At 46.9% G+C, this 25,435-nt stretch overlaps 2 protein-coding genes and 1 pseudogene across 3 annotated transcripts; 1 reads left to right on the forward strand and 2 right to left on the reverse strand.

Annotated features, from left to right (window-relative positions):
• Positions 1 to 687: 687 nt before the first annotated feature.
• POLE3 (DNA polymerase epsilon 3, accessory subunit) lies at positions 688 to 3,275 on the reverse strand. The gene is made up of 4 exons (XM_077769915.1): positions 3,096 to 3,275; positions 2,908 to 2,993; positions 2,437 to 2,555; positions 688 to 2,183 (listed from the first exon to the last, which is right to left on the reverse strand). Exons 1-4 carry the CDS (start codon positions 3,159 to 3,161, stop codon positions 2,011 to 2,013), a joined length of 444 nt encoding a protein of 147 aa, XP_077626041.1. The 5' UTR covers positions 3,162 to 3,275; the 3' UTR covers positions 688 to 2,010.
• Positions 3,276 to 3,637: 362 nt separating this feature from the next.
• On the forward strand, positions 3,638 to 21,385 carry CUNH9orf43 (chromosome unknown C9orf43 homolog). 2 transcript variants are annotated; one of them, XM_077769913.1, is made up of 14 exons: positions 3,638 to 3,787; positions 7,173 to 7,372; positions 7,468 to 7,618; positions 11,204 to 11,261; positions 12,111 to 12,211; positions 14,083 to 14,137; positions 14,909 to 15,078; positions 15,980 to 16,109; positions 16,767 to 16,857; positions 17,119 to 17,186; positions 17,414 to 17,474; positions 19,642 to 19,721; positions 20,648 to 20,705; positions 20,915 to 21,385. In XM_077769913.1, exons 2-14 carry the CDS (start codon positions 7,222 to 7,224, stop codon positions 21,169 to 21,171), a joined length of 1,431 nt encoding a protein of 476 aa, XP_077626039.1. In that variant the 5' UTR covers positions 3,638 to 3,787; positions 7,173 to 7,221; the 3' UTR covers positions 21,172 to 21,385. The 2 variants fall into 2 exon arrangements, with proteins under 2 accessions (XP_077626039.1, XP_077626038.1); XM_077769912.1 differs by having other exon boundaries at positions 3,730 to 3,787; positions 16,767 to 16,827.
• On the reverse strand, positions 12,823 to 12,919 carry LOC144236302 (small nucleolar RNA U13; annotated as a pseudogene).
• Positions 21,386 to 25,435: the final 4,050 nt, after the last annotated feature.

Consider the following 25,435-nt stretch of genomic DNA (forward strand, 5'->3'; position numbering starts at 1 on the left):
ATGTTTATTTTTTTTTAAATGTTTTTATTTATTTCTGAGAAAAAGAGAGAGAAGGAGAGACAGCGTGAGCAGGGGAGGGTCAGAGTGAGAGGGAGATACAGAATCCAAAGCAGGCTTCAGGCTCTGAGCTAGCTGTCAGCACAGAGCCCGATGCAGGGCTCGACCCCACAAACCGTGAGATCATGACCTGAGCTGAAGTCAGACGCTCAACTGACTGAGCCACCCAGGCGCCCTAAGAAAGGACGTTTCTTTTGTGAAGAAAACACCAGATCTAATGACTTATGGGTTGTACTTTTATGAAATGTTACTTATAAATTCAGGATTTGAAAATGTTCTGTACATTAGAGAATAATATAGCATTGTGGCTGAGATCAGGAAAGGAACAGCAGTTCCCCTTCGGAGGGTTTCAGAGTTCATACTTGAAAGCATTTAAAACAGTGCCAGACCCACAGTAGGGCCTCCATAAACGTCGGGTCACTGAGCAACTACTAAGCACGGGCTGCCCAGGAGAGCCATGAACGACTCTTGCTGTGGTTGAAGAGCAGCATCTGCTGGCCACCCAAGGCCATGCAGGATCCCATGTTTACAAAGATCTAGCCCAGTCCACGTTCCAAGAACTCTCTGAGGCATGAGCAGGGAGTCCTCCCCAAAAGCATACTATAAACAAGCAGGATGAAACGGGAGTCATCACTTTTAACAAGAATGTTCTTTATTTATACAAAGCATTATAATTTTTCTCAACCTTCTTCACTTAGTTGTCAACGAGCTTTTGACTGTATTCATTTAACAAATTAACAGTATCAAACTACATACACCTCTCTACCTGGCAATCTCCAAGCACTCAACTTAGAGACAAACAAAAAAGTGCTTGGGGCACCACATGTGAAGATAGAAAAAAAAAAATAAGACCGATCACGAGTTACTTTAGAAGTGGTTAAAGGGGTTGGCTTTGGAGGTGGGGATTAGATTCCTGAGCACCATCAAATTTCTGCCCTTTGGGATATTAAGCAGGTTATCAAAGTTTCTGGGTTGGCAGATGTGAGAAAAGGAGGGAGAGAGAAAGTGGAATGAGGAACGGAAGAGAGGCAGAAGAGTGACAGGAAGGCAGAAGGACAAAGTTGTGCATACAAATAAGTTAAGTTTGGGACTTGTCAGGAATTGGAAGAATGAAAAAAACCAAAATCACAAGCTTGGGAAGCGGACTACAGGAAGAGAAAGACTGGAATTTTATACCTTCCAGGAGGTGACAATGCAGTAGCAGGCGGTGAGGTGCATCTAAGACTAAGCCATCTGTGGTTGGCTGGTTGGTTTGGGAAGAGTAAGATATTGGCACACTTGCTTGACTAATTCCACTCTACGTGGCTGCTGTAGAGCCTATCAGGCCAGATGCAGTCACCCCAGCAGGTCCAATGCCTATCCAGCAATATAGAGGGCTCCAAGCAATGTAGGGACCAAAATTCAATGAGTGTCACCATAAAGTGAAGAGACAACAGATTTCATTTTCCCATAGTCTTTTAGTACTTTCCTAAAGCCAAACCATTCTGAACACTTGTAATAAGCTAGTACTGCCAAATCCTGTACAATCACAACAGACTGGTCACACTCAAAGCCCCAATTCTTCCTGAGCTTTGACTGCCTCTGTGATCTGGAACACAGCAGGCAGCATGAAAGTTATTATTATTATTTTTTCAGGGAGTGGGGGTCGGAAGGGAACTGGGGATCAAAAAACTGCCTAACCACATATGTAAGAAAACAAGAGAGATCAGATCGACTAATTACATTAGCCGCTCAGAATCGCTCTCTCGCCTGAAAGTCATTACCGTCAGACTGATTTAGCAAAACAGGATTCTGCTACTCAGATGCTCTGACGGAAGCGCTGGTTTGGATGATGATTCAATTGCCAGTTTTGATTTTGATCTTCTCGGGCTCTTCTGGCTAAGACTACTCTGCCCAGCGGGGAAAAGCTTCTCACAAACGTACCCCAGGTCAGGGTGGTACCTTCCCATCCCATCAGTTGTCCACGTCCTCTTCTTCATTCTGTTCGTCTTCTTCCAGCCTTTCCTCGTCTTCGTCGTTGTCCTCCTCCCTGCTCTTGTCTTGCTCTTCTGAATCCGTCTTTTTGTCTTTGTCCTTCTTCTTTTGCTCTGAAGCTTCCTTCTTGCCTTTCTGCTCTCGCCTGTACGCTGTACGGAGGAAGGTGGGGGTTAGGAGGCAGGGCTGAGCAGCAGCTAACTCCAGTGTATAACTGGAAAAGCCGGGGACAGAGAAGGAAGAATACCAGTCACATCTAAGGTGGTGCCAACTGAAGGGATTCTGAGACACATTCAGCACTTGTTTCTTGTTCCTACAGGGACTCAGGCCCGGAAGACTCAGGGCCAGGTGAGCAGGTCACACAAGAGAACATCTACTTGGCTGAGCAAAGGAGAGGGTCATTACCTTCTAGAGCTTCTTTCAACGGGGTAACGAACCGCTGGAACTCCATCTCTTCCATGGCTGAGAGCACGTCGCTGGCATTCAGGGTCTTGCGTTTCCCTTTCATCGCGAAGTTGTTGGCACTGAAACAAAATAAAAATAAAAAGACTAAAGGGCCTCAGGGGCTGTCAGACGGGGTGGGTGGAAAAGGGGCACCAGAGGCGGTACGGAAAAGACTAGGTCACAGATGCATGCGTTTTTGGTGACATGCTAAGTTCCCCCCTTGCCCGTAAAACACGGTTAAAGCAAAGCAATTTTGTTGCTTTATTTTGCTTCAGCCCACCAGAACTGGAGGAGGGCCGAGCCTCCCCTAGCGGGGGCAGGACACGACTACTGGGCTTTGTGGACCCCAAGCCACGAACGCGGGGGGCAGGGCTCTGCGGCTCCCCGACGCCCCAGCCCCAGCTAGGTTGTGGCTAGCTCCGGCTGCCTCACCAGGAAGTGGCGTACAGCACGAAGACGCTGGCGGCGCGGGAGATGGCGCTGCGGGCCTCCTTGGAGATGTTGACACCGTCCGGGAGCTGGAAAAAGAACGTGGGTGAGTAAAGCTGCCGACCCAGGACCTGCTTCCTCTGCCGCCCGCTCGTCCGCCCCTGGCCCATCCATCCGCCGAAGCTGCTCACCGCCTCCTTGATGATCCTGGTGATGACGGCATTGGGTAGGTTTAGGTCCTCGGGCCTCTCCGCCATTGCGGCCACCGGGGCCCGCGCCGCGGTCTCAAGCCTCTTCTTCAGGCCGCTACGGCGTCCGGACTTCCCGCGTCGCCACAGTCTGACCCAAAGAGGCTTCCGTCCCGCCTCACGTTGCTCACATGGTGTCCCACAGTGCCCCGCGCGCCATTGCCTTCCTCCTCACCCAGCCCCGCCTCCGCCTCGATTCGTCCGAGCATCTGAACTTTCCACGCCGCTAAGGTTTTGGCCTGCCCGGGCTTCCGTCCGACCCCACCGGGACTCAGTGCCCCTTCCCATTCTCGTTTCCTTGCTTCACGCCACCACCACGTCTGGAGACGTCTCATCAGATCAAGTATGGCTCACTGGAGCTTCCGTCCCTTCCCCACAGTGCTCTGCGCTGCTGCCTGGCAACGGCGCTGGCTGGAGGCTAGAGCGGGAGACGGAGGCGTGGACTGAGTGGACGGGGCGGGGCTCCTTCCAACGGAAGGCGGGGCCTGGTGGGCGGGCCCCGCCTCTTCCACCCGGTCTCAGGAGGGGTCCGGTTTTCGGAGTGCGCTGGGGCTTCCAGGCGGTTCCGTGTGGCGTTTGGTAGCGCGGTGCTCAGAGGCCAGACTCTCCCACTTCCCTTTCGCGGAACGAAGCGGGTATCTGTTTTCACTTCTATGGGACCTGAAGTCCATCGTTAATCTTTTCACCCGTTCCAACTTTGTAATAATCGCATTAAGGTTGTTTGTCGCCTAGAATTGTTGAACGCAGACTCCTTTGCCAGTACAGCGCTAACGCTGGCGACATAGAAATGGGCGTAACTAGACTTTAGGTCTCAGTTAGGGCTTGTCAGGCAATGAAAGGGCAGCAAGCAGCCGGTTGTAAGAATAACGCGACATTGCACTCCCTTCAAAACCAAATCCTGTTAAACTTGTATTTATTTTTTAGTTCACTGAATTGTGGATCACACCTCTTTCCCAGTCAAAAACATTACCATGATTTTGCAGTTGTTTTTAAGTTGTATCATTTTCGTATTATGTACGTAGAAACCGTCCTTGTTCCCACTGAACACAAATGCTCTTTAATTTTTTTTTTTAAGGTTTTATTTGAGAGAGAGAGAGAGAGCATGAGCAAAGGAGGGTCAGAGAGAGAGGGAGATACAGAATCAAGCAGGCTCCAGGCTTTGAGCTGTCAGCACAGAGCCCGACGCAGGGCTCGACCCCACAAACCGTGAGATCATGACCTGAGCCGAAGTCAGACGCTTAACCGACTGAGCCACCCAGCCCCCCCCCTTTTTTTTTCCTTGAAACATGTTCTCACGTCACAGCTTCATGGCCATGCTTTAAATTTTTTTTGAATAATCTCTGCAGGCAACCTAGGGCTCAAACTCAGGTTGGAAGATAAAGAGTCACATGTTCGACTGACCTAGCCAGCCAGACATCCCAATTTTCCAGCTTTGACAGAGACATGAGTGTGGAGATACACTTCCTTTTTATGAGAGAAACGAGCAAATGCAACAAAAAATAGCATTAGTTAAAGATTATAGGGTTTGGTGGCGCAACTCGCCATCTGGATAGAACAGGTCTGATTTAAAGCCACCAGGAGATGCTTAGCTCCACCCAATTGCTATCTAGTCAGAATCGGGGACCACCGTGCTGTCAAATAGTTTTATTTGTAAGAGGAACCAGAAAGCTGAACGTTGTGGACTATTTCCATCAAAAAAAAAAAAAAAAAGAAAGGCTCAAAGTGCAGGCCAGACAAAACAAGTCATGGGACAGGTGTGATCTCATGCCAATAGTCGGCTATCTTTGGTCTAATTTATAGGCTCTTTAGAACAGGGACTTATTTTGTTCATTACTGTCCTCTATGCCTGTAACAGGTCCCGTCACAGATTTGATAGTCAATAAATGTGTTGAATAAAAGGAATTGTCCTTAAAAAGTTATTAGGTACCAGGAGGTAGTGATGGCCTAAAATATTTCTGGAGAGAGAAAGATGATACTATTTATTGAGCTTCTATTATATATGAGACATAAAAGTACATTTCCTTTAATGCTCTTCAGTCCTACTTCGGAATTTCCCATCCCCACTCTATATGAGGAAGCAAGCTGAGGGAGGCAAAGTCACTTGCCTTGGACCATACAGCCAGTAAATGAAAAGCCAGAGGCCTCTACTCTTTTGTTGTTTGAGTAAACCCACTCATTTCTGGTGGGTGTTTTAGTTGCCTGTGTGAGAATGGGAGCATGTTGAAAAATGAAGCACGTTTTTAAAGGTTCAAGCCATCTAAAGCCATCTCAAGCACTTCGGTGACTGTCTTAGTTCTCATCTGATGAGACATTTTGTTTGGAGATGGTGGTGTCTTCTCCCTAATGATTAATGAAGGGGAAAGGGAAAGGATACCAATACTTATTTTGAGCTACATGCCAGACTTTTTATTTATTTATGTTTTAATTTTTTTTTTTTATTTTTGAGGGAAGGAGAGTGAGTGGGGTGGGGGCAGAGAGAGAGGGAGACAGAGGATCCAAAGGAGGCTCTTTGCTAACAGCAGAGAGCTCAGACTCATGAACCGTGAGATCATGACCTGAGCTGAAGTTGGATGCTTAATTGATCTACCCAGGCACCCCGCCAGATCTTTTAATATCCATTAACTAATTTTCATAATGACCCTGTGAAATAGGCTTATCCTCATTTTACAGATAAAGAACCTGAACCTCACATTGCTTAAGTGCCAGGTCACTCAGCTACTAAGTGGTCAAGTAGGAGACGTGCCGAAGTCAGTCTGCTCCAAAAACTCTTGCCCTTCTATTTCATGTTGAGCCATTTTCATACTTGTCTGTTAGCCAGTCTTCTTTCTAAAAAATTTTAATTCTAGGATAGTTAACATACAGTGTTATATTAGTTTCTATTAGTTATATTAGTGTTATATTAGGTGTACAATATGGTGATTCAACAATTCTATACATTTCTCAGTGCTTGTCACAATATACTCTTAGTCCCTTTTACCTATTTCACCCTTCCCCCTATCCACCTCCCCTCTGGTAACCATCAGTTTGTTCTCTACAGATAAGAGCCGCTTTTTTGGTTTGTGTCTTTTTTTCCCCTTTGTTCATTTGTTTTGTTTCTTAAATTCCATGTGTAAGTAAAATCACATGGTACTTGTCTCTGACTTATTCGGCTCTCTGAGCATTATACTCTCTAGATCCATCCATGTTGTTACAAATGGCAAGATTTCATTCATTTCTTAAAAATATTTTTTTAATGTTTTATTTATTTCTGAGAGAGAGAGAGAGCATGAGCAGGGGAGGGTCAGAGAGAGAGGGAGATACAGAATCCGAAGCAGGCTCCAGGCTCTGAGCTAGCTGTCAGCACAGAGCCCAACACAGGGTTCGAACTCACGAACCGTGAGATCATGACCTGAGCTGAAGTTGGACGCTTAACCGACTGAGTCACCCAGGCACCCCTCATTCATTTTTTAAAAAGTGTTTATATATTTTGAGAGACAGAGATCAAGTTGGGGAGGGGCAGAGAGAGAAGGAGCAAGAGAATCCCAAGCAAGCATCATGCTGTCAGTGCAGAGCCTGATGCAGGAACTGTGAGATCATGATCTCAGCTGAAATCAAGAGTCAGATGTGTAACTGACTGAGCCCCTTATTCTTTTTTTTTTTAATCCCAATTCTTTTTTTTTAATTTTTAAAAATGTTTATTCATTTTTGAGAGAGAGAGAGACAGCCAGCAAACAAGCAGGGGAGGAGCAGAGAGAGAGGGAGACACAGAAACCAAAGCAGGCTCCGGACTCTGAGCTGTCAGCACAGAGCCTGGTGCGGGATTCGAACTCACGAGCTGTGAGATCATGACCTGAGCCAAAGCTGGATGCTTAACCGACTGAGCCACCCAGGCACCCCACTTGCTACCCAATTCTTAACTATCCTGTGACCATCATTTATGTATATGGGTTCAATAGAAATATTTTACGCTTTGAGTCTAAAGATCTGGACCACATGGCTAATGTATAATATGCTCTAATTATGTGCTTGTTGTCACCCTAGAGGGCTAGAAAGCTGCACAATTGGCTTTTGTCCTAAACTGTCTGTAGCTATGGACTTGCCTGATGAAAGCCAGTGGGATGAAACCACCTGCAAAATGGCTGTTTGTCAGCATCCACAATGCTGGGCAACAATCCGCCGGGTTGAGAGGGGCCACCCTCGAATCCTAGGCTCTCCCTGCAAAACAGCTCCGAACAATGAAGGTGAGTTTAGTCAGCCCTGCTTCTTCCTTATAAGATCTTCGAACTATTTCCATTTGGCTCCCTTTTGACATATTACATGTTTTCTTTTTTCTCAGACAAATCCCCAGTGCTCACCATTGTAAACATCTCAGATGTCTGCTTCCCGACTAGGGGACTTGCTTGTGGCCATTTATCAGGATTTACCTTCACCAGAGCTCCCACTTTATTGTGTAAAGGTTCAAAGTTTGACTCCAAATTTCAAGACAGGTAAATTGTCATGGAATCTTCCCTTATGAGCCTACCATCTGAAAATTCTGGGTTGACTTCCTTGACCTGTGTAGTAGACTCTGAGAAAGCTGGACTAAAAATAAAACACCAGTTTGGGGCACCTGGGTGGCTCCAGGCTCTGAGCCTGCTTCGGATTCTGTGTCTTCCTCTCTCTCTCTCTGTCCCTCCCCAGCTCAGGCTCGCTCTCGCTGTCTCTCTCTCTCTCTCTCTCTCTCTTCCCCTCTCAAAAATAAATAGATTAACTTAAAAAAAAACAAAACACTAGTTCAGTTAGAGAAATGGTGAATAGGCAGTGGGAAACAAAAGGAAAGCTTTATTTGTATTGTAGGAATTGGTTAAAATAGGGTTATATTAATTTGCTAAGGTCACTGTCACAAAATACCCTAGGCTATGTGGCTTAAACAACACAAATGTATTTTTTTTTTTTTAAGTCGAGAGGCTAGAAGTCCAAGATTAAGGTGTTTTTAGAGTTGTTTTCTTCTGAACCCTTTCTTCTTGGCTTGTAGGTAGCTTATGTCTTTTTTTTTTTTAATGTTTATTTTATTTTTAATTTTTTAAGAGCTTTTATTTATTTATGAGATTTTTTTAATTTTTTAAGAGTTTTTATTTATTTATGAGAGAGAGAGACAGCGTGATCAGGGGAGGGTCAGAGAGAGAGGGAGACACAGAATCTGAAGCAGGCTTCAGGCTCTGAGCTAGCTGTCAGCACAGAGCCCGACGCGGGGCTCGAACCCACAAACGGTGAGATTGTGACTTGAGCCGAAGTCGGACGCTTAACCGACTGAGCCACTCAGGTGCCCCTTGATGTTTATTTTTGAGAGAGAGACGACATCAGTGGGAAGGGCCAGAGAGGGGGAGACACAGAATCTGAGGTAGTCTCCAGCTCTGAGATGTCAGCACAGAGCCCAACGCGAGGTTTGAACTCACAAAATGTGAGACCATGACCTGAGCTGAAGTCGGACCATCTAACCGGCTGAGCCACCTAGATGCTCCTAGGTGAGCTGTTTCTTAACAGGACCTTTCTTCTGTGTGTCTTTGTCACAATTCCTTTTTCTTCTTCTTTAATTAAGTGCTTAATTTTAATTCCAATATAGTTAATAACCTTGTTATATTAGTTACAGGTGTACAATATACTGATTCAACAATTCCGTGCATTACTCAGTGCTCATCATGATAAGTGTACTCTTAATCCCCTAACTTCCTTTTCTTTAACAATTAAAAAAATCTTTTTAAAATTTATTTCTGAGAGAGAGAGAGAGAAAGAGAGAGAGACAGCATGAGTAGGGGAGGGTCAGAGAGAGAGGGAGATATAGAATCTGAAGCAGGCTCCAGGCTCTGAACTGGCTGTCAGCAGAGAGCCTGACACAGGGCTCGAACCCACGAACTGTGAGATCATGCCCTGAGCCAAAGTCGGACGCTTAACCAACTGAGCCACCCAGGTGCCCCTCCTTTTTTTGATAAGAGCACCAGTCATCTTGGATTTGGACCTGTCTGTATGACCTCACTTTGCCTTAATTACTTCCTTAAAAACCCTGTCTCCAAGTATTGAGGGACTCAAATTCTGGAGTAATTGAGGGTTAGGATTCAACCTAAGAATTTGACGGCACAGTTCAGGCCACCACAGGGAGTACCTCGTCAGCCTCTGCAGGTCATCAGAAAACTGTACACACACGCTCTCTTTCTTATCTTTTGTTTTTAGGAATGAAACAATTTGTAAGCTCATGAAGGAAGAAGCAATAGTTTCCTTTTGATTGCCCACAGAGTCTAGGCACCCAATTAGTGCTTGCGGATACGGGAAGCTAAGGGACAGACATCTGTGGAAAACTTAGACTTGTAAAATTCGAAACTTTTATGGCCTGGAATCAAGGCACTGCTGGTGGTCCTTGTATGGGCTCCTTTTCTTTTTGATGTAATCAGCCTTTGGTGGCTTCTGGTAGGCTAAACACAGTACAGGAAAGGGTAGGACTACTTTCTGGTTCTCTAGGACTTGAACCTCCGGAAGAAGATGGCTTTTCCTAGCCAGGGTCTGTGAAGGCAAAGGCTATGACATCACTTACGTAGTCATTCATTTAATTCACAAAAATATCTTAGTAGGGGTCACTCTGCTGGGCTCTGGGGATTCAGTGGTAAACAAGATACAGTATTTTTTTAAAAGTTTTATTTATTTTTGAGGGGGGGAGGAGCTGAGAGAGGGGGAACAGAGGATCCGAAGCAGGCTTTGTGCTGACAGCAGTGAGCTGGGCTTGAACTCATGAACTGTGAGATCATGACCTAAGCTGGACATTCAACCGACAGAGCCACCCAGGCGCCCCAATAAGATCCGGTCTTTACTCCTAAAGGGCTTTCAGCCTAGCTGGGGAGGCAGAGAACCGTTCCGTGTGCCGGGAGTGCTGAGGGTAGCACCCCGGGGGTGTGGAAGCACACAGGGATGGTTCCTCAGGGCACTGTCTTCTGTGGCACCTGTGCCTTCAGCCGAAATTTGGACAGTCTGGTGAAGTGGGGGTTGCATGTGGGAGTGGGCGTGAAGAGAGTTCTGGACTACAGAAATAGCATATCCAAAGGCCTGGAGGCAAGAGGAAGATCTTTAGGTAGGAGGAAAAGAGTCCATTGTGGGTGGAACATGGAGCAGGAATGGGAGAGTGGGCAGAGGTGAAGCTAGGGAGCTGGAGAGCAGACAGCGGCCAACATCACATAAATCCAGCTAAGGTGCTGGGTCTTTATCTTACACTTCCTTGGAATATTTATTCGTTCGTATACTTCACATGTGTTTTAAAAAATAAATATAATGCAAGTGACATGAAAATGTAAGGGGGCAGTATTCTTTTTTTTTGTGGTAAATACGCATTATGTAAATTTACCATCTTAATTGTTTTTAAGTGTACAGTTCACTGGCATTAAGTACATTCACAATGTTGTGCAACCATCACAACTATCCATTTCTAGAACTTTTTAATCATCTCAAACAGGAACTCCATACCCATTAAACAGCAACTCCCCGTTGCGTCCTCCCTCCGGCTCCTGTTAACGTCTATTCTGCTTTCCTTCTGTATGAGTTCGCCTACTCTAGGGACCTCAGATAAGTGGAATCCTACAAGATTTGTCCTTCCGCATCTAGCTTATTTCACTTAGCATAATGGCTTCAGGAATCATCTATGTTGGGGCGTGTGTCAGAATTGCATTTCTTATTGAGGCTGGAAAATATTCCTTTGTACATAAAGACCCCATTTTGCTTACTTAACGTGCTTTGAACATCGACATCAACTCAGTCAACTTTTATTGATGGCGACCTAACTCTCTGGTTGGAAAGAGGGACGCATAGGCTCTGAATTCAGTTTGATTCAGCAAACAGAGGTGAAGTGATTGCAGTGTGCAATGTCTGGGAGCTGTTCCAGAACAAAGAAGCAAACACAACTTAAGGAAATAGGGAGGCCCTGCATTCATTCGGTAAGTGCTAAGCCCCAAGGTTTTCTGTGGATGAGCAGAAGGCTTTTCCTCATAGCGCTACCTGTTGTCCTGTAAGTCATTTGTGTCTCTGTGTCATGTTTGGAAACTCTTATTTTTTAGGCCTCGGAAGGCTCTACCTGCCAAAGATTTAACTCACTGTACTGACAGGTCTCCTAAAGTAAGTCATGGCCTTAAGAAGGTACTCCCCCAGTATTTTCTCTTTACTAGTGGGGATAAAATATGTGTCTTTATTTAACATTGAGGGTGACTAGAATCTGAAGAATGACAATGATAACTAACTCATATTGGGCCCTTAATATAGCTAGGCTCTGTGCTAATGCCTTTACATACTATACTGGTTCCAGAAATCGCAGACACAGGTGGGATTGATCTGGCACGGGTAAGACTTCCCTGCCTGTGTCCTGCATAGAACATGTTCAGCTACGATGTAAACCCTGTCATCTCATAGTACGGGGAAATGAAAATGCTGCAATGTCACACCTAAAATGGGCCTTTAGGTCATCTCCTCTGATAACTGTCAAACTTTTTTTAGCTATGACCTCCAGTAAGAAATAAGTTTTGCACAAAATAGCACAAAACAAGCCTTACCCTAACAGTGAGCGATGGTCTCTGAAATTTTCTGTCCTATTCTATCTTATTCTCTTTTTAAAATTTATTTATTTTGAGAGAGAGGGAGAGCACACGCACACGGGCGTGAGGAGAGGGAGAGAGAGAATCCCAAGCAGGTCCGGCGCTGTCAGTGCGCAGGGAATGCTACCCTAATGTCACGGGGAGGTGGGGGGACCATTTGTTTAAACGTGCACGCTCTTGCAGAGTACCCATACTGGTGTCCGGTTTCTTGAGGCCATGTTATAAAGACGACTTAGGGATGAGAAATGTCTTCTTGTTATCTTCCGCGCCACATGCCCTTTAGGTTAGTGTGATAAGTCAGTTCTTAGGCCAGTTCGGAATGCCGGCGGGAGCTTGTACCTTCAAGCCATAAGGAGGCTTCACATGTTTCTCTCAGCTTTCAGTGCTGAATTTGAATGAGACACAACTTCCCAGCTCTCAAGATGCTAGAAATATGGTTGTCGTCTGGATCCCAGAACAACCAGAGAAGCATGTGAGGTGAGTGTCGTGTCCAGAACATGGGGGCCCTCAACTCTTGTGTGCTGCAAGTCCCCGCTGCCCTGCACAGGCCTCATTTACGTGATCTCCTAGTCAGCCACCTCAGTGAAAGTGTGCAAGTATCAGGAGGGCACGTAGAAAAGAAGGTCACGGTCTCTTGTATTTGCTTCTTGCTCCACTGGGGTTCTACTTAACGCACTTTGTGCTTCATGTTGGGGGGCTTCTCTCCATCAAATCATGGCCGTCAGTAGCACACAAGATAGAGCCCAGTGTGTTTGTGGGGTCTAAGAGACAGATGCTTCCTGACTATCTGTTTTTCTTATTAGTTGTCCCCAGGTAGTGAAAACGTTTTCAGTGATGCACATGCATGTTTGGTCTCAGCCCCAAGGCCCAGCACCGTGGCGCAAGTGGACAGCAGGTGGAACCTATGCACAAAGCCAAAGGATCATTTGGTGGCCCAAAGGCTTGCCAATGCCAGTGACCATTGGAAGACAGTGTTTGGTTTTTCTTTCATGAGTGCTGCTTTCAGATCCTTGTTAAGTGACTGTTTAGATATGATGTGACTTAAGAATTTCTTTTTACTTCATTTTTCTTCTTTTTTTCTTTTTTAACATCAGATGGGTAACGTGCTGAGGTTGTAAGAAGTTTTGAGGGAGGCACATGTCACACAACAATGTGAACTCCCATGCTGATGAACTACAAAAGGATCTCATTCTCTTTCCTTTTTTTTTAAAGTTTATTAAAAAACTTTTTAAATGTTTATTTTATTATTTTTGAGAGAGAGAAAGAGAGACAGAGCGTGAGCAGGGGAGGGGCAAAGAGCAAGAGGGAGACACAGAATCTCAAACCCGACACAAGGCTTGAAGTTGGGAACAGTTGAGATCATGACCTGAGCTGAAGTTGGAAGCTTAACCAACTGAGCCACCCAGGTGCCCCTGTTTATTTATTTTGATAGAGTGCACATGGGAGGGCCAGAGGGAGCGAGCGAGCGAGCGAGCGAGAGAGAGAGAGAGAGAGAGAGAGAGAGAGAATATCCCAAACAGGCTCTGCACTGTCAGCACGGAGCCTGATGCAGGGCTTGAACTCATGAACTGTGAGATCACGACTGAGCTGAAATCAAGAGTCAGAGGCTTAACAGACTGAGTCACCCAGGAGCCCTTCTTTGTCTTTTTAAAAAATGATCCTGTCAGTGCTTCTGCATATATGCATGTGTGTGTGCGTGTGATGTAAACAAAAGACCACTAAGGTTTTATTTCCTTTTATGTAGAAAAAAAAAAGCCCAGATGTGGCTGGGCCCGGGCTAGTATGTCAGCTCTATGAGGTGATCGGAAATCAGAGCTCTTTCTGGCTCTATGGTTGTCATCCTTGGCCCATGGGTTTCCTTTTCTAAGGTGCTTCATGGGGGCTTTTACGGTCTAAGGTGACTGCTAGAGCTCCAGCCATCATATCCGTGTTCCCGGCAAGGAGGAAGAAGACGATGGAGCAAAAAATCCTTGAGCACCACCTCTGTGCTAAGCAGTGAGAATTCCGTGAAGAACCCAACAGACTTTGGTCCTTGACCTCCTACAGTCTTAGGGTGGTAGCGGGGGATTCAGACCTTACACACATCACCACACCTAAGTACTAATTTGGATGAATGCTATGAAGTCAAATAACAGGACCATAGGAGAGAATAGTAGGGAACCTCATTTAGGTGTGAGGTTAGGTCTTGTTTTTAGCAGCTTCTGGGTTGTTGGTCCCTTGGGACTTCTAGCCAGCCGTCTTCGAGTACTGAAGAGAGGATGGAAATCCTCGTGGTCACCATTCAGAGACACCCGCGGTGCTTCTGTCTGACATGGCTGGGACTAAGTTGTGGTTTCTCTCGTTTCAAGACCAGCTGAGAAGCGCACTGTGTCCAGGCAGGATGGCCAAGTGAGCCGTGCAGCTGTAAGTGGGCGGTTTTGGTCAAACCTTTATGATGTTTCTCTGTAGAGTTTTGGTGGTTTTATTTCATTTTTCCTTTCAACTACCTTCCCCCTTTCCCTGTTCTTTTTAAATGAACGAAACCTGCAAAAGAAAACTCCTTTTAAGGAATAATTACCAGAGCATTTTCTGTTCAGAAACCCTCTTCCCTACCTCCTCCTTGTAGTAGGGTGAAGAGTACCTTGAACAGAAGTTAGGAGGAAGTGTTGAGTATTCAGGGGGAATTTCTAGCCAATTAAAGACAAATTCCCAGTGTGATAAAAAGAACATCAGTGGATGAGGGTTTATAATGGACTTGAGTTTCTCATTCTCATGCCACCACTGACGAATAAATGTAACCTCAAGTAAGCCACAGAGCTGGAAGATTCCTACATCCGGGAGAGGATGTCTTAGTCTATTTCATTCACTGCTCAGTCCCCAGGCTTAGCCCAGTGCCTGGCACATCGTTGGCCAATAAATAGTTGTTCAGTTTGCTCAGTGAGTGAATTAATAACCTTTTGGGAAAAAGAAAACAAACCAAAACAACTAGTCCCTGTATGATCTGAATTCAGCAATGGGGTGGGGAGCCTGGGAGGGAAGGTACGGTGGCCCTCGCAGTGCAGAGGAGGGGGGTGCTGCTGGAGCGGGTGTGTAGTGAGGAGTTTGGCTTGCCAGGGTTGTGTCCGGGAGGCTGCGATGTTGACCGGAAGGAGTGGCGCTGAAGAGAGGGCTTCACCTTCACTGTTGCTTTTCTAGAACGACCATTTTCTCAATGGAAAGCAGAATACAGAAACACAGCTGGGACCTCCCCGGATGACCGTGCCTCCCCCCTCGCCAGTGCACCTTTTTAAGCAACTGACTTCACGGTTCATTCCTTTCTGGAACCAATTTGACATGGAACCAATACCTCAGCATCTGTTGAAGGAGTGAGTATCATGTAAGCCTGTGGGAGAGCCAGAGCGCCTGCCCTTCTCTCAGGTGGAGGAGGGGCTAAGTAGCGTGCTCATTCTGAGTAAGGAGAACACCGTCCCCTTGCGTTTGGTGAGTTCTTAGACTTACCAGTGTGCCACCATTTGCCAAATACTTACCACCTGCCAGGCCCTGTGCTAAATAATTATGTATGTTCTCTCACTTGAACCTCCATGAGAACTGTTACTCTGTTCTTCTAACTTAAGACATGTTTTTAAATGTTTGTTTCTGAGAGAGACAGAGCACGAGTGGGGGAGGGGCAGAGAGAGAGGGAGACACAGAATCTGAATCAAGCTCCAGGCTCTGAGCTGTCAGCGCAGAGCCCGACAGGGGGCTCAAATTCATGAACTGTGAGATCATGACCTGAGCTGAAGTCGGACACTTAACCGACTGAGCCACCCAGGCGCCCCTCTTTTTTGTTGTTTTTAAAGTAAGCTCTATGGCCACTGTGGGGCTTGAACTCATGACCCGTAGCTCAGGAGTTGTCTGCTCCGTGGACTGAGCCTGCCAGGTGCTTCCACTCTCTTCTTTCGGTAGATGAGTTCTAGGTAAGTGGGAGGCAGAGGGGAAATGTGGTCTGGAGTGACACAGCCTTTAGGTTTTGCATTGAAACTTCCTGGTTTTATGCATTTTGGTAATTTATCTAGCGTCTTTACAGTTCATTCCCTTATTTGCAAAATGAGGATAAGCATGCCTGTCCTCAGGGAGCTGAAAACACCTGCTGGCACAGGGCTTTTCAGGCCCAAAGTGGAACTTTATGCAGATTTGGAGCCCTCTTCATCTCTGTTTCCTCAGCCACAACCTCCAGGAGTTGTTGTTGCTGACTGTTGGCTGTCTCTGTGTCTCTGTCCCCTTCAGCCTTTTGCCCGATGAAGGGAAAAGCAGGCCTTCTCTGGAGATGAAGAAGAAACTTCCCCTGGAAAAGAGCCGACCCGACAGTGCCATTTCTGCTGAGATGTTTTTATCTGTCCACCGCCTCACCCTGCATGTAAGAGCGAGGGAGCCTCAGAGAAGGGTGTCTACATGCAAATCCAGACTCAGTTCTTTTCAAGGCTGGAGGAGGTGACTTTCTATCTCTTCTTTCTCTCTATCCTTCCATGCTGGACTCAAGCCTCACAGAAGGGCTGGGCTATATGTAGGTGAGAGCAAATGTATGGGGAGGGGCTTGAGGACAGCAACAGTCTCTCTTTCTTCTGCACTTCCGCACTCTTTCCTCCCCCCATAGCTCCTCTGTAATGTTGCAGCCACCCGGTTCTCAAAAAGCCCCTGTTGGCTAGACGGGTGTCTGCATTTGAGAGGTACATTTTGGGAAAAGGAAAGACCTTCAGTAGAGCTCCTCTTCTTCTTCTTCTTCTTCCTCTTCCCCTTCCCCACCTCTTCCCCTTCCCTGTCCCCCCCANCTCCTCCTTTCCCTCCTCTTTCAGCACCTCCTCTTCCATCTCCCCCATCTCCTCCATCTCCTTCTTCTCCATCTCCTCCTCCTCCTTCTCTTCCTCTTTTTCCTCCTTCACCTTCTTCTCCTCTTTTACCTTCTTCTCCTTTTCCTTCTCCTCCTTCCCCTCCTCTTCCTTCTCCTCCTCATTCTTCTCCTCTCCTCCTTTCTTCCTCTTCTTCTTTTTCTTCTTTTCCTTCTTTTTCTCTCCAGAGACCAGCATTGAGATACCCTAAACATTTGAAGAAATTGTCTTCTAACCTGAACACAGAAGGTAGATTTTCTGGTGCCCTCGGATCCTCAGGTACTGTTCCCTCTCAGCTCACGGTGCTTATCCCTGACCTTGGTCCCAGCTTTGTTATGTTTGTGTCCAGAGTCTTACAGGAATCACACGTAGAACTCAGGACACCGCAGTTTCAGAAAGCAGCCCCCTGCCACAGATGGCTTGGTTCTGAGAGAGAGGCCGTCACCATTGTGGGGCAGGGCAGGGCAGGGCAGGGCACACAGCCGCGGGAGGGTGGGAGGTGTCGGCGAGAAGAGGACTGAGCCGCGCTCCGCTCACCAGGTCACCAGAAGCGGCAGCGGCAGCAGAAGCAGCAGCGGAGGATGGTGAAAACGCCACCTGAGAGACAGGTAGGGGGCAGTGAGGGGCGCCCCCGCACTGGCTGGGCCTGGGGTAGAGGCGCAGCCTGGGACCGGGAGGGCTGTATGAGGTTATCGGGCTCCCCGTTCTCTGTCTGGTTGTAGATACAGAGTTCCAGTCTGGCTGCAGATATTAACTTCCTTCTTTTAGACCCTTTCTGAAACATTTTCTTCACTTCCGAAGGTCCTAATTCAGTTCCTCCTCATGTGGGTTTCAGGAGGCTAAAAAGAAACCCAAGAGTAATCCAGGGAGCCCGGCCGTTTTGCATAAATGTTCAGGTACTGTGGTTTATGGCCCACGCTGTGGTAAGGAGAATGTGGCTTTGGGAGGGACGGAATCTCAGGATGTAGCCGAGGGCAGGAAAACTGAACTTGTCCGTTATCTTGGGACCTTTGTCGAGCATTCACAATTCTTCTTGGAGCGTTTTGGCTTGACCGGGCTACCGTACATCATCCTTCCATCAGATATTTACTAGGGAAGCAAGCTGGGCCAGATGTCTGCTTCACGTGGGCCTTTGAGGGATGACCATGAGCATGAGTCAGAGGCATTTTCCCTCACGTCTTACTTTAGAAAAGGCAGAGTGATTTGAGGATGGAGATTACGCAATGAGGCAGGAAGGAGCCAGGGCCCCTGGTTAGCCCCAGGAGGGTCCTAAGGAAGCAAGAGTCCAGGGCCCTCCGCTTGCCAGATGCAGGTTAGTTCCTGGAGGCCCCGGTTGAGAGCGGCACACTGTCTAGCCCCCCAGGAGGCAAGTAGCCGACTCTTGAGAGACGATTCTTTTCCGCTGGTGTTCATGTGGGACACGAGAATAGGTACCTCCCCCTTTTTTGGAGTCCTTATCACCCGTCTGAGCTGAAGGATATACTTACCCTGGTGCCTCTGACATTGCTCAGTTTGAGTGCAGAAAAAAGAAAGAAGAGGAGGGAGAAAGTATGACCCTCAACCTTAGAAGATTCTTGTGCCCTGTTAAGACTGGACATCGCTGACTGTCTCATCAGAGTTTGCTCTCCAGCCCTGGGGCAGAGGGAGGGCTCAGAGGGGCTGTGTCCTGAGAAGAATGCTGCCCCCTCTCGGTTTGTTTCCCATCCCGTTGAGCTCTCAGATGCCAACAGTAGCCTCTGACCTGAAGACCTAAGAAGCTTCCTGACCTTCATGTGGGACGTAGACAGAAGTAGGGCTGTTGCCCAGGTGGAGGCTGACTGGTCCAAGGTTAGCTCCCCATCCGGGGTGATCATAACTCCCTTGAATTCATTTAAGTGCCTTTTGTTCCTCTCCCTGATGCCTCCAATAGGTGACTAGGGTGCTGTTTTTCTTTTTTTAAGTAGGCTTCACACCCAGCATGGAGCCCAGTGTGGGGCTTGAACTCACAACCCTAAAATCAAGACCTGAGCTACCCAGGTGCCCCTGTGCTTAGAGCAGTGGCCTGTCCTCACTGAGTTGAGAAAGATTTATGGAAGAGTCGATTTTTGCACTGGATCTTGAATGTGTGAGAGGTTCCCTGATATGAAAGAGAGTTCCCAGAAGTGGGAATTGCTTTAGCAGAGGCATCTTGCAGGAGCGTGGCTACTCAGGGAACACAGCAGTCCATCGTGGCTGCCAGTGATTTGAGAGAGTGGTGGAATATTGGGCTGAAGAGGTAGGTGGGAGCCTGTGTAGCCTGTTAAGGTGTTTTGCCTTTGCTCCTGGTCACAGTGCTCCCCCTTGACTGCACACTGAGATCAACTGAGGGGCTTTTAAATCTCAAATACCCAGGATGCACCACAGACCTACTGAGTCAGAAGTTCTGGTGTTGGGACCCGGGCCTCAGTAAGTAGAGCTCCCAGTACTTCCAGTGTGCAGCTAGGGTGAGAGCCAGTGCAGGCGGGGAACCAACCAGCATTAAGCAGGGGAGCTCCTTGACTGGCTTTGCCTTTTAGCCTAACGTCTCTGGTGGCAGCTTGGAAGATGTTCATCTAGAGGAAGGGAAGTGAGAAAGGAAAGGGCGAATGCATTTAGGATTAGTTGTGGAAACAGCTGATAGGGATTAGATGGGGAAACAGCTGATGTTGAAGAACCTTAGGACTAGAGCTTTTGGAAAGGAAGAGTTCCATTTTTAGAAGCGAATAGGGGGACATTAGGGTTGGTGCCAGAAGGTAAGAGGAGTATTCATCAACTGAAAGCATAGGGATAGGGTTTCTTTTGCTGCTGAGATGTGCAGGTACCAGCCCCTTAGGTTTCTTGGAGGAACCCTAAGTCTTTCAACATACATTTGACCTTAATCTCTAATTCTGTAATAGATGTGGTCACAGTCCCAGGTGAACTCAGAGGCCGAACTCCCTTCCACCTCCTCTAACCTGTCTTGCCCTAGATGGGGAGTCACTTGTAGATTAGGGGTCACCTGGAAGCCCCACAATGGTATATGAAATACCAATAAGAAGAGAACTGAACTGGCTTTGTGGTCACTAGGTTGCAGAACTCCACCAGATTGGAAAAGTGACAAAAAGCAGCCACAGTGGATGAAGTTAGAAGATCCCACCTTGAAGCAGGTAAGAGTAGAGGAGCCATTCTGCCAGGGTCCTGGCTCAGTTCCCTGTTACTGTACAACAGACCACCTCAAAGCTGCAACTGCAGTGCTTGACCACTTCTCATGATTCCGAGGGTTGGCCGGACGATTTTTCTGGTGTTGCTTGATGTCCCTCACTGCAGCTGCTTTCAGCCAGTGGCTGGGGCGGGGCTTTTGGCCAAATTGCCTTAGTTCTCTTCCATGAGGCCTCTCCATCGTGGCTCATTTGGGCTTCTTGACAGTATAGTAATCTCATGCAAGCACTTTTTTTTCTTTTTTCTTTTTTTTAATTTTTAAAATGTTTATTTACTTTTGAGAGAGCGAGCGAGCGAGTGAGCAGGGGAGGGTCAGAGAAAGCAGGAGACACAGAATCTGAAGCAGGCTCCAGGCTCTGAGCTGACAGCAGAGAGCCTGATGTGAGGCTCAAACCCACAAACCATGAGGTCGTGACCTGAGCTGAAGTCAGATGCTTAACTTGCTGAGGTGCCCAGGTGTCCTTGGGAAAGCACTTTCTTAAGAGATGGGACTTTAGCTAGGACAGTGTCACTTCTGCCATCTTTCATTAGTCACAGAATCACAGCGCAGCCCAGTTTCCAGGGGAGGGAAAACGGCCTCCATCTCTCGGTGGGAGGGGCAGTGTGTGATGGAGGAATGGGAAGAATTCTTGGGAACGACCTTTGGAGGCGGTCTCCCCTAAGCTGACAGGTGGGAATGGAAAAGTGGCTTCTGGCTTCATTTGATCAGCCTAGAGGGCAAAGAATATGTGCTACAAGCTTCTCTCTTTAGTCTCAGGAGGTGGCATTTTGTCCTGTCCTTGATGCTAATTTTTCCAAGAAAAGCATCTTTTAGAAAAATCCTTACTCTTCTTAAGTCTTGATTCAAGTGTCCTTACACTTACTCTAATTTCAGGATTCCACAGAGAGACCACAGATGGAGAATTATTCAGATTCTTTCCTCAGTAAGGATGGTAAGTTCCTAGGGTGGAGGACACTTAGTAAGTCACGTAGGCCAGGGAGGGCTGAACTTCTATTGACAAGGATGGTTCATCTCCCTGGAAGCCATAGTCCTCATCCCTCAGAAGGGTCCTAAAGGTGCCCAGCCCTTCCTTTTCTGGCCTCCATTTGGCACGGTTGGGAGAGGGCTGCAGGTGCAGTTAATGGCTGGGTCTTCTTTCAGATCCTGAATTATCCAAGACCAAACCTTCGAACAAGGACATTAGCACTCAGGAGGTCATTGTGCTGGAATCCCGAGAGAGGAGCCTGGGGGACCTTTCAGACAGTACATCGAGAATAAGGTGGAACCCTGAGCTCAAACTACTGAGGATCCTCCAGGCCACTGACGATGAGGATGAGGGGAACCAGCTCTCCACGTCAGAGGGTGAAGGGTCTTTCAAGACTTCGCAGGGCAGCCTTACTCCTGAGCCGGGTCCTTAGAATCCTGAGGACAGCGACTTTGGACATCAGGGCAGAAGGCAGAGGGGACTTCTGCTGCCTGAAGGCTTTCCCAGGGCCTGACCGTAGACGTTCTGCTTTCTTTGTTCACTTCTCCTTGCCTCTAAAATAAGTGAAGGAGAAAAAAGACTCTTCCTTTTTAAATGTAGATTGTTTCTATTTCATTAGGGACAGAATAATTTTAATGATTAAACACAACTGCTGTTTAAGCAAAAGCCTCTCTGTTTCTGGGAGGAGGGGAGACATGTTTCTGCACATCTGTTTTCCGGGTCACTTTTACCTTAACCTCTGAAGCTCTGGAGGGTTCCCAATTAAAGGAAGATGAATTTTGGGACTCCTGGCTAGCTCAGGTGGTAGAGCGTGTGACTCGATCTCGGGATCATGAGTTCAAGCCTCACGTTGGGCATAGAGATTACTTTAAAGAAAAGAAAAGAAAAGGGAAGATGAGTTTGGCCCGCGAGAAACCCTACTGTGTTCGCAGCTTTTCCTCTCATTTTCTGGAAATGGTTTCTTTTGGGGATGGCACCCGATAATCATTTTCATGTTAATCTGAAAGAGTCTAAAGGTCTGGTTTCTAAATTACTGAGTCTGCAGGAATGTTCCAGTGATGCTTGTAAAGACTGAAGAGTTTCAGAGTCTCAGGGGACCTTGAATTTGGTCTCTGGAAGGATTTTTTTTTTTTATGTTTTCATCCTTAAAGTTTTTAATACAGGAAAATTTCAAGATTACCTAAAAGTCAAGAGATTGATAGAATGGAACTCTCATGTACCCGGTGTGTTAGATATGGGCAGTGAAGGCCTTTATCCTGGCCCATGAGCTGGGGCCAAGGTGGCTGGAGTCCAGTATTCTCACCAGCTCTGCACCCAGGGGCAAGGCTCCTTCCTGTAAGTGGGAGCAGGGTGGAAGAAGAGAGCCCCCGCTATTGTGGGTACTCGCTAGCCCTTAGCTTCAGCCACCAGGAGCTGGGGGCAGCATGAGAAGCAGTGGCATCCTCTCCCTCCTGGGGAGAGAGGCCTGTGTCCCTGGGCTGTGACAGTCTGGAGTGATTTCGCCTCACTGAGGTTGGGGGGGCGGGGGGAGGTCGGGCAGAGCTTTAGGGTCACATAGCACAGACTCCTTTCTTACCGAGCTTTTGTGAATTTTCTTAAATGTTTCTTCGTGGGCTGTATGCTGTTAAGGCCATTTTCAGAGACATCAACATTAAAAAAAAGTTATTTCCACCAGTTTCACAGGACAGCAGTCTGCGGAGCATTTCACACTGTCATGCCCGAAGGGGGAGTTCAGGACTGGGTCTGACATCTTTCTGTAAGAGAAACTCCTCCCTCATCAATTATTTGGTTCCCCTGAGTACAGTTTGTACAAAGAAGGCAGATTAAACGTTCAGCTCTTTTTTTTAACATTGTCTCCAAACAGACCAAATTAGACAGCTAAAACTCTGCCTACCCATTCCTCTCTTCTAAGCCAAATCAAAACACTATGACGTCATTTGTGTTACTAGACGGAACTATACTTAGCTGAATCTTCAGGGTGAGGGGAATCCAAGAGGTGTTATGTGGGCTGCTTTTCCTGAAGATAATTATTTCCCAAACATCCATTACATTGCAGAATGACCTCTGTGGCTTAACTTAAAAATGTGCACCTTTTTTCAATTCCTTAGCCTCCCCTCAGACCTGTCCACGCTGACTTCGTGGTCAGTAGTGCAGTTGAGGATGGGCCAGGGCTTTGCTTTCATTTGCTCGTTTTATCTGAAGACTCCGAGAAGAGAAATTCTGTCTACTTTATTACCAATTCAACTACTTAGTAAAGCAGCTCCCAGAAGTTGGCACATTCTTTTAAGATTTGTTGATGGGTACAGCGTTTCCTTTCGAATCATGACATATTTCGAGTGAGAAGATGTTTGCTATCTGAACACTGGCTTTTGCTTCTGTTTTCAAAGGGAGGAAAACCATTTGCAGGCTGAAACCTGTTTCTCCTTTGTTCCTCCCAGTCCCTGGTATCACACACGGAATTTAGGGCAATGTCATCTGCATGCTATATTACTGTTTTCAAGGCGGTGTATACCCACTGTTTTGGCTGGTTCTCTGGCCACCTCTATAGATAGATGTAGACTGTGTCCATTTTATAGACTAGAAAACAGGCTCAGACTCCAGGGCTGATGATAACCCATTCGGGGCCTTAGGGAATTAGGGGGGGGAGAAAAAAGCGCCCTTTACGACACTTTACTACCATCTGTTGAAAAACGATCTCAGCAAGTATACAAATCTACAATGATTATGGTATGATATGATCAGCACATCTAGACTTGGTCCACAGCTCTCCTCACAGTACCTGGGGGCCTTGCTGGAGAGGGTAAGACATCTGCCGGAAATTGAAGGCCACCGAGTGAAGGGGGCTGGGCTTAGAACCTGGGTCCTCGCTCCTCTCATCCGCTGGACTCTGATGCCTCTCTGATTCCCTCTCTTTAATACACAGTGGAGTCTGGGGCTTTTATCACAAGCCGTCTTTAATCAGAAAGGAAGAATGAGACCATGTAGAAAAGAATTGACGGAGGGGAAGGAGCCCTCATCAACGCTTTGCATCAGCCTCCTAATGTTCTGAGAGAAGAGAATCCAGGTAACTGTTGCTAACTGCCATTTCTCCACCATCTGGGCCAGAGGAATCAGGAGAATTAAGACTCAACAGCCAGGAAGCTCTAACTAGAGCTGCTTTGTGCACTTAAGCAGACAAGAGGTCTTAAGACCTAGCTAGTTGGAATATTGTCCTGGGAGCCTTATATTTCTAAGAAAGTAGTCTCTGCCTTCTTTTCTTCTTTTTCATATTCTTTGTGATCCCTGCTAGCAGTAGGCCACTGTGTTTGGGTCACTATGTTTTGTTTGTTTTTTAAATTTTTTAAAAAATGTTTTTATTTCTTAGAGAGAGAGACAGCATGAGCAGGGGAGGGTCAGAGAGAGAGGGAGATACAGAATCTGAAGCAGGCTCTAGGCTCTGAGCTAGCTGTCAGCACAGAGCCTGACGTGGGGCTCGAACCCATGAACTGTGAGATCATGACCTGAGCCGAAGTGGGATGTTTAACCGACTGAGCCACCCAGTGACTGAGTATGGTCTGCCCACACTCCCCCCACCCCCACCCATACAGGGCCAGCTATTCTTTGGTTTGGAATGCGTCCTGGTATGTGCGATAACAGAGTCTATTCTTCACCGTTTTTGGGTTACAGTAAGCTCCCTTTGATGGGAGGGGGTCAGGGTTTCATCCATGGTAGCAGTGACCCTTTAAAAAAGTCAGCTTATTCAAATGCACCTAAAGGAACTGTTCTCCAAGTTAAAGACAGAAATACCGCCAGCTGTTAGATAAGCGTGAATAGAGGCCTTTTGGAAGCCAGAGGAATCTGGGAAAGACTTTCTAAATTGTCTCTTTCTGTTGCCATAAGGTACCAGGGTATGAAATTATTTTGCCCTTCTGTTTATACATTTATTTAACAATTATTGAATACCTACTATATGTTAGATAATCAACCACAGATTATCTTTCTTCTTTTTTAAAAAAATGTATGTTTATTTTTGGGGCGCCTGGCTGACTCAGTGAGTTGAGCATCTGTTTTCAGCTCAGGTCATCATCTCACGGTTTGTGAGTTTGAACCCCACATCGGGCTCTCTGCTGTGTGCGCAGAGCTGCTTCAGATCCTCTGTCCCCCTTTCTCTCTGCCCCTCCCCTATTTGTGCGCTTGCTCTCTCTCAAAAAAAAAATTTTTTTTTTGAGAGCGTGTGCGAGCACAAGCAGGAGAGAGACAGGGAGAGGGAGACAGGATTCAAAGCAGACTCTGTGCTGATGGAGAGAGCCCGTGGGGCTCAAACTCATGAACCACAAGATCGTGACCTGAACTGAACTTGAACGCTCAACCTTCTAAGCCACCCATGTGCCCTGACCGCAGATTATCTTGATAGAGAAACAAAACGTTCTAGGGAGATGAAGTTACTCCCAGGCGTGTTGCTAGAAATTTTCCTGGATTACTTGGCGAACTTGTTTGGAACCACTAGGTGGTGATATTACATTATGGAGCCGATATTCTTCTAAGACTGGAGGTGCCTGGTTCTTTCTGAGGTCAGGGTCTACACGGTCAAAGACATTTCTTTGTGAGTGAATGGAGAAAAACCCACATTTCACCAATGAAATATATGATCCAGTTAAATGCTCTCATGAATGAATTAGTCTTTGAACAATTTAGGATGTCATTGGTAGAACTATTTC

The sequence above is a fragment of the Crocuta crocuta genome, unplaced genomic scaffold (assembly GCF_008692635.1).
Source record: "Crocuta crocuta isolate KB4526 unplaced genomic scaffold, BGI_CrCroc_1.0 scaffold95, whole genome shotgun sequence".
NCBI lineage: Eukaryota > Metazoa > Chordata > Mammalia > Carnivora > Hyaenidae > Crocuta > Crocuta crocuta.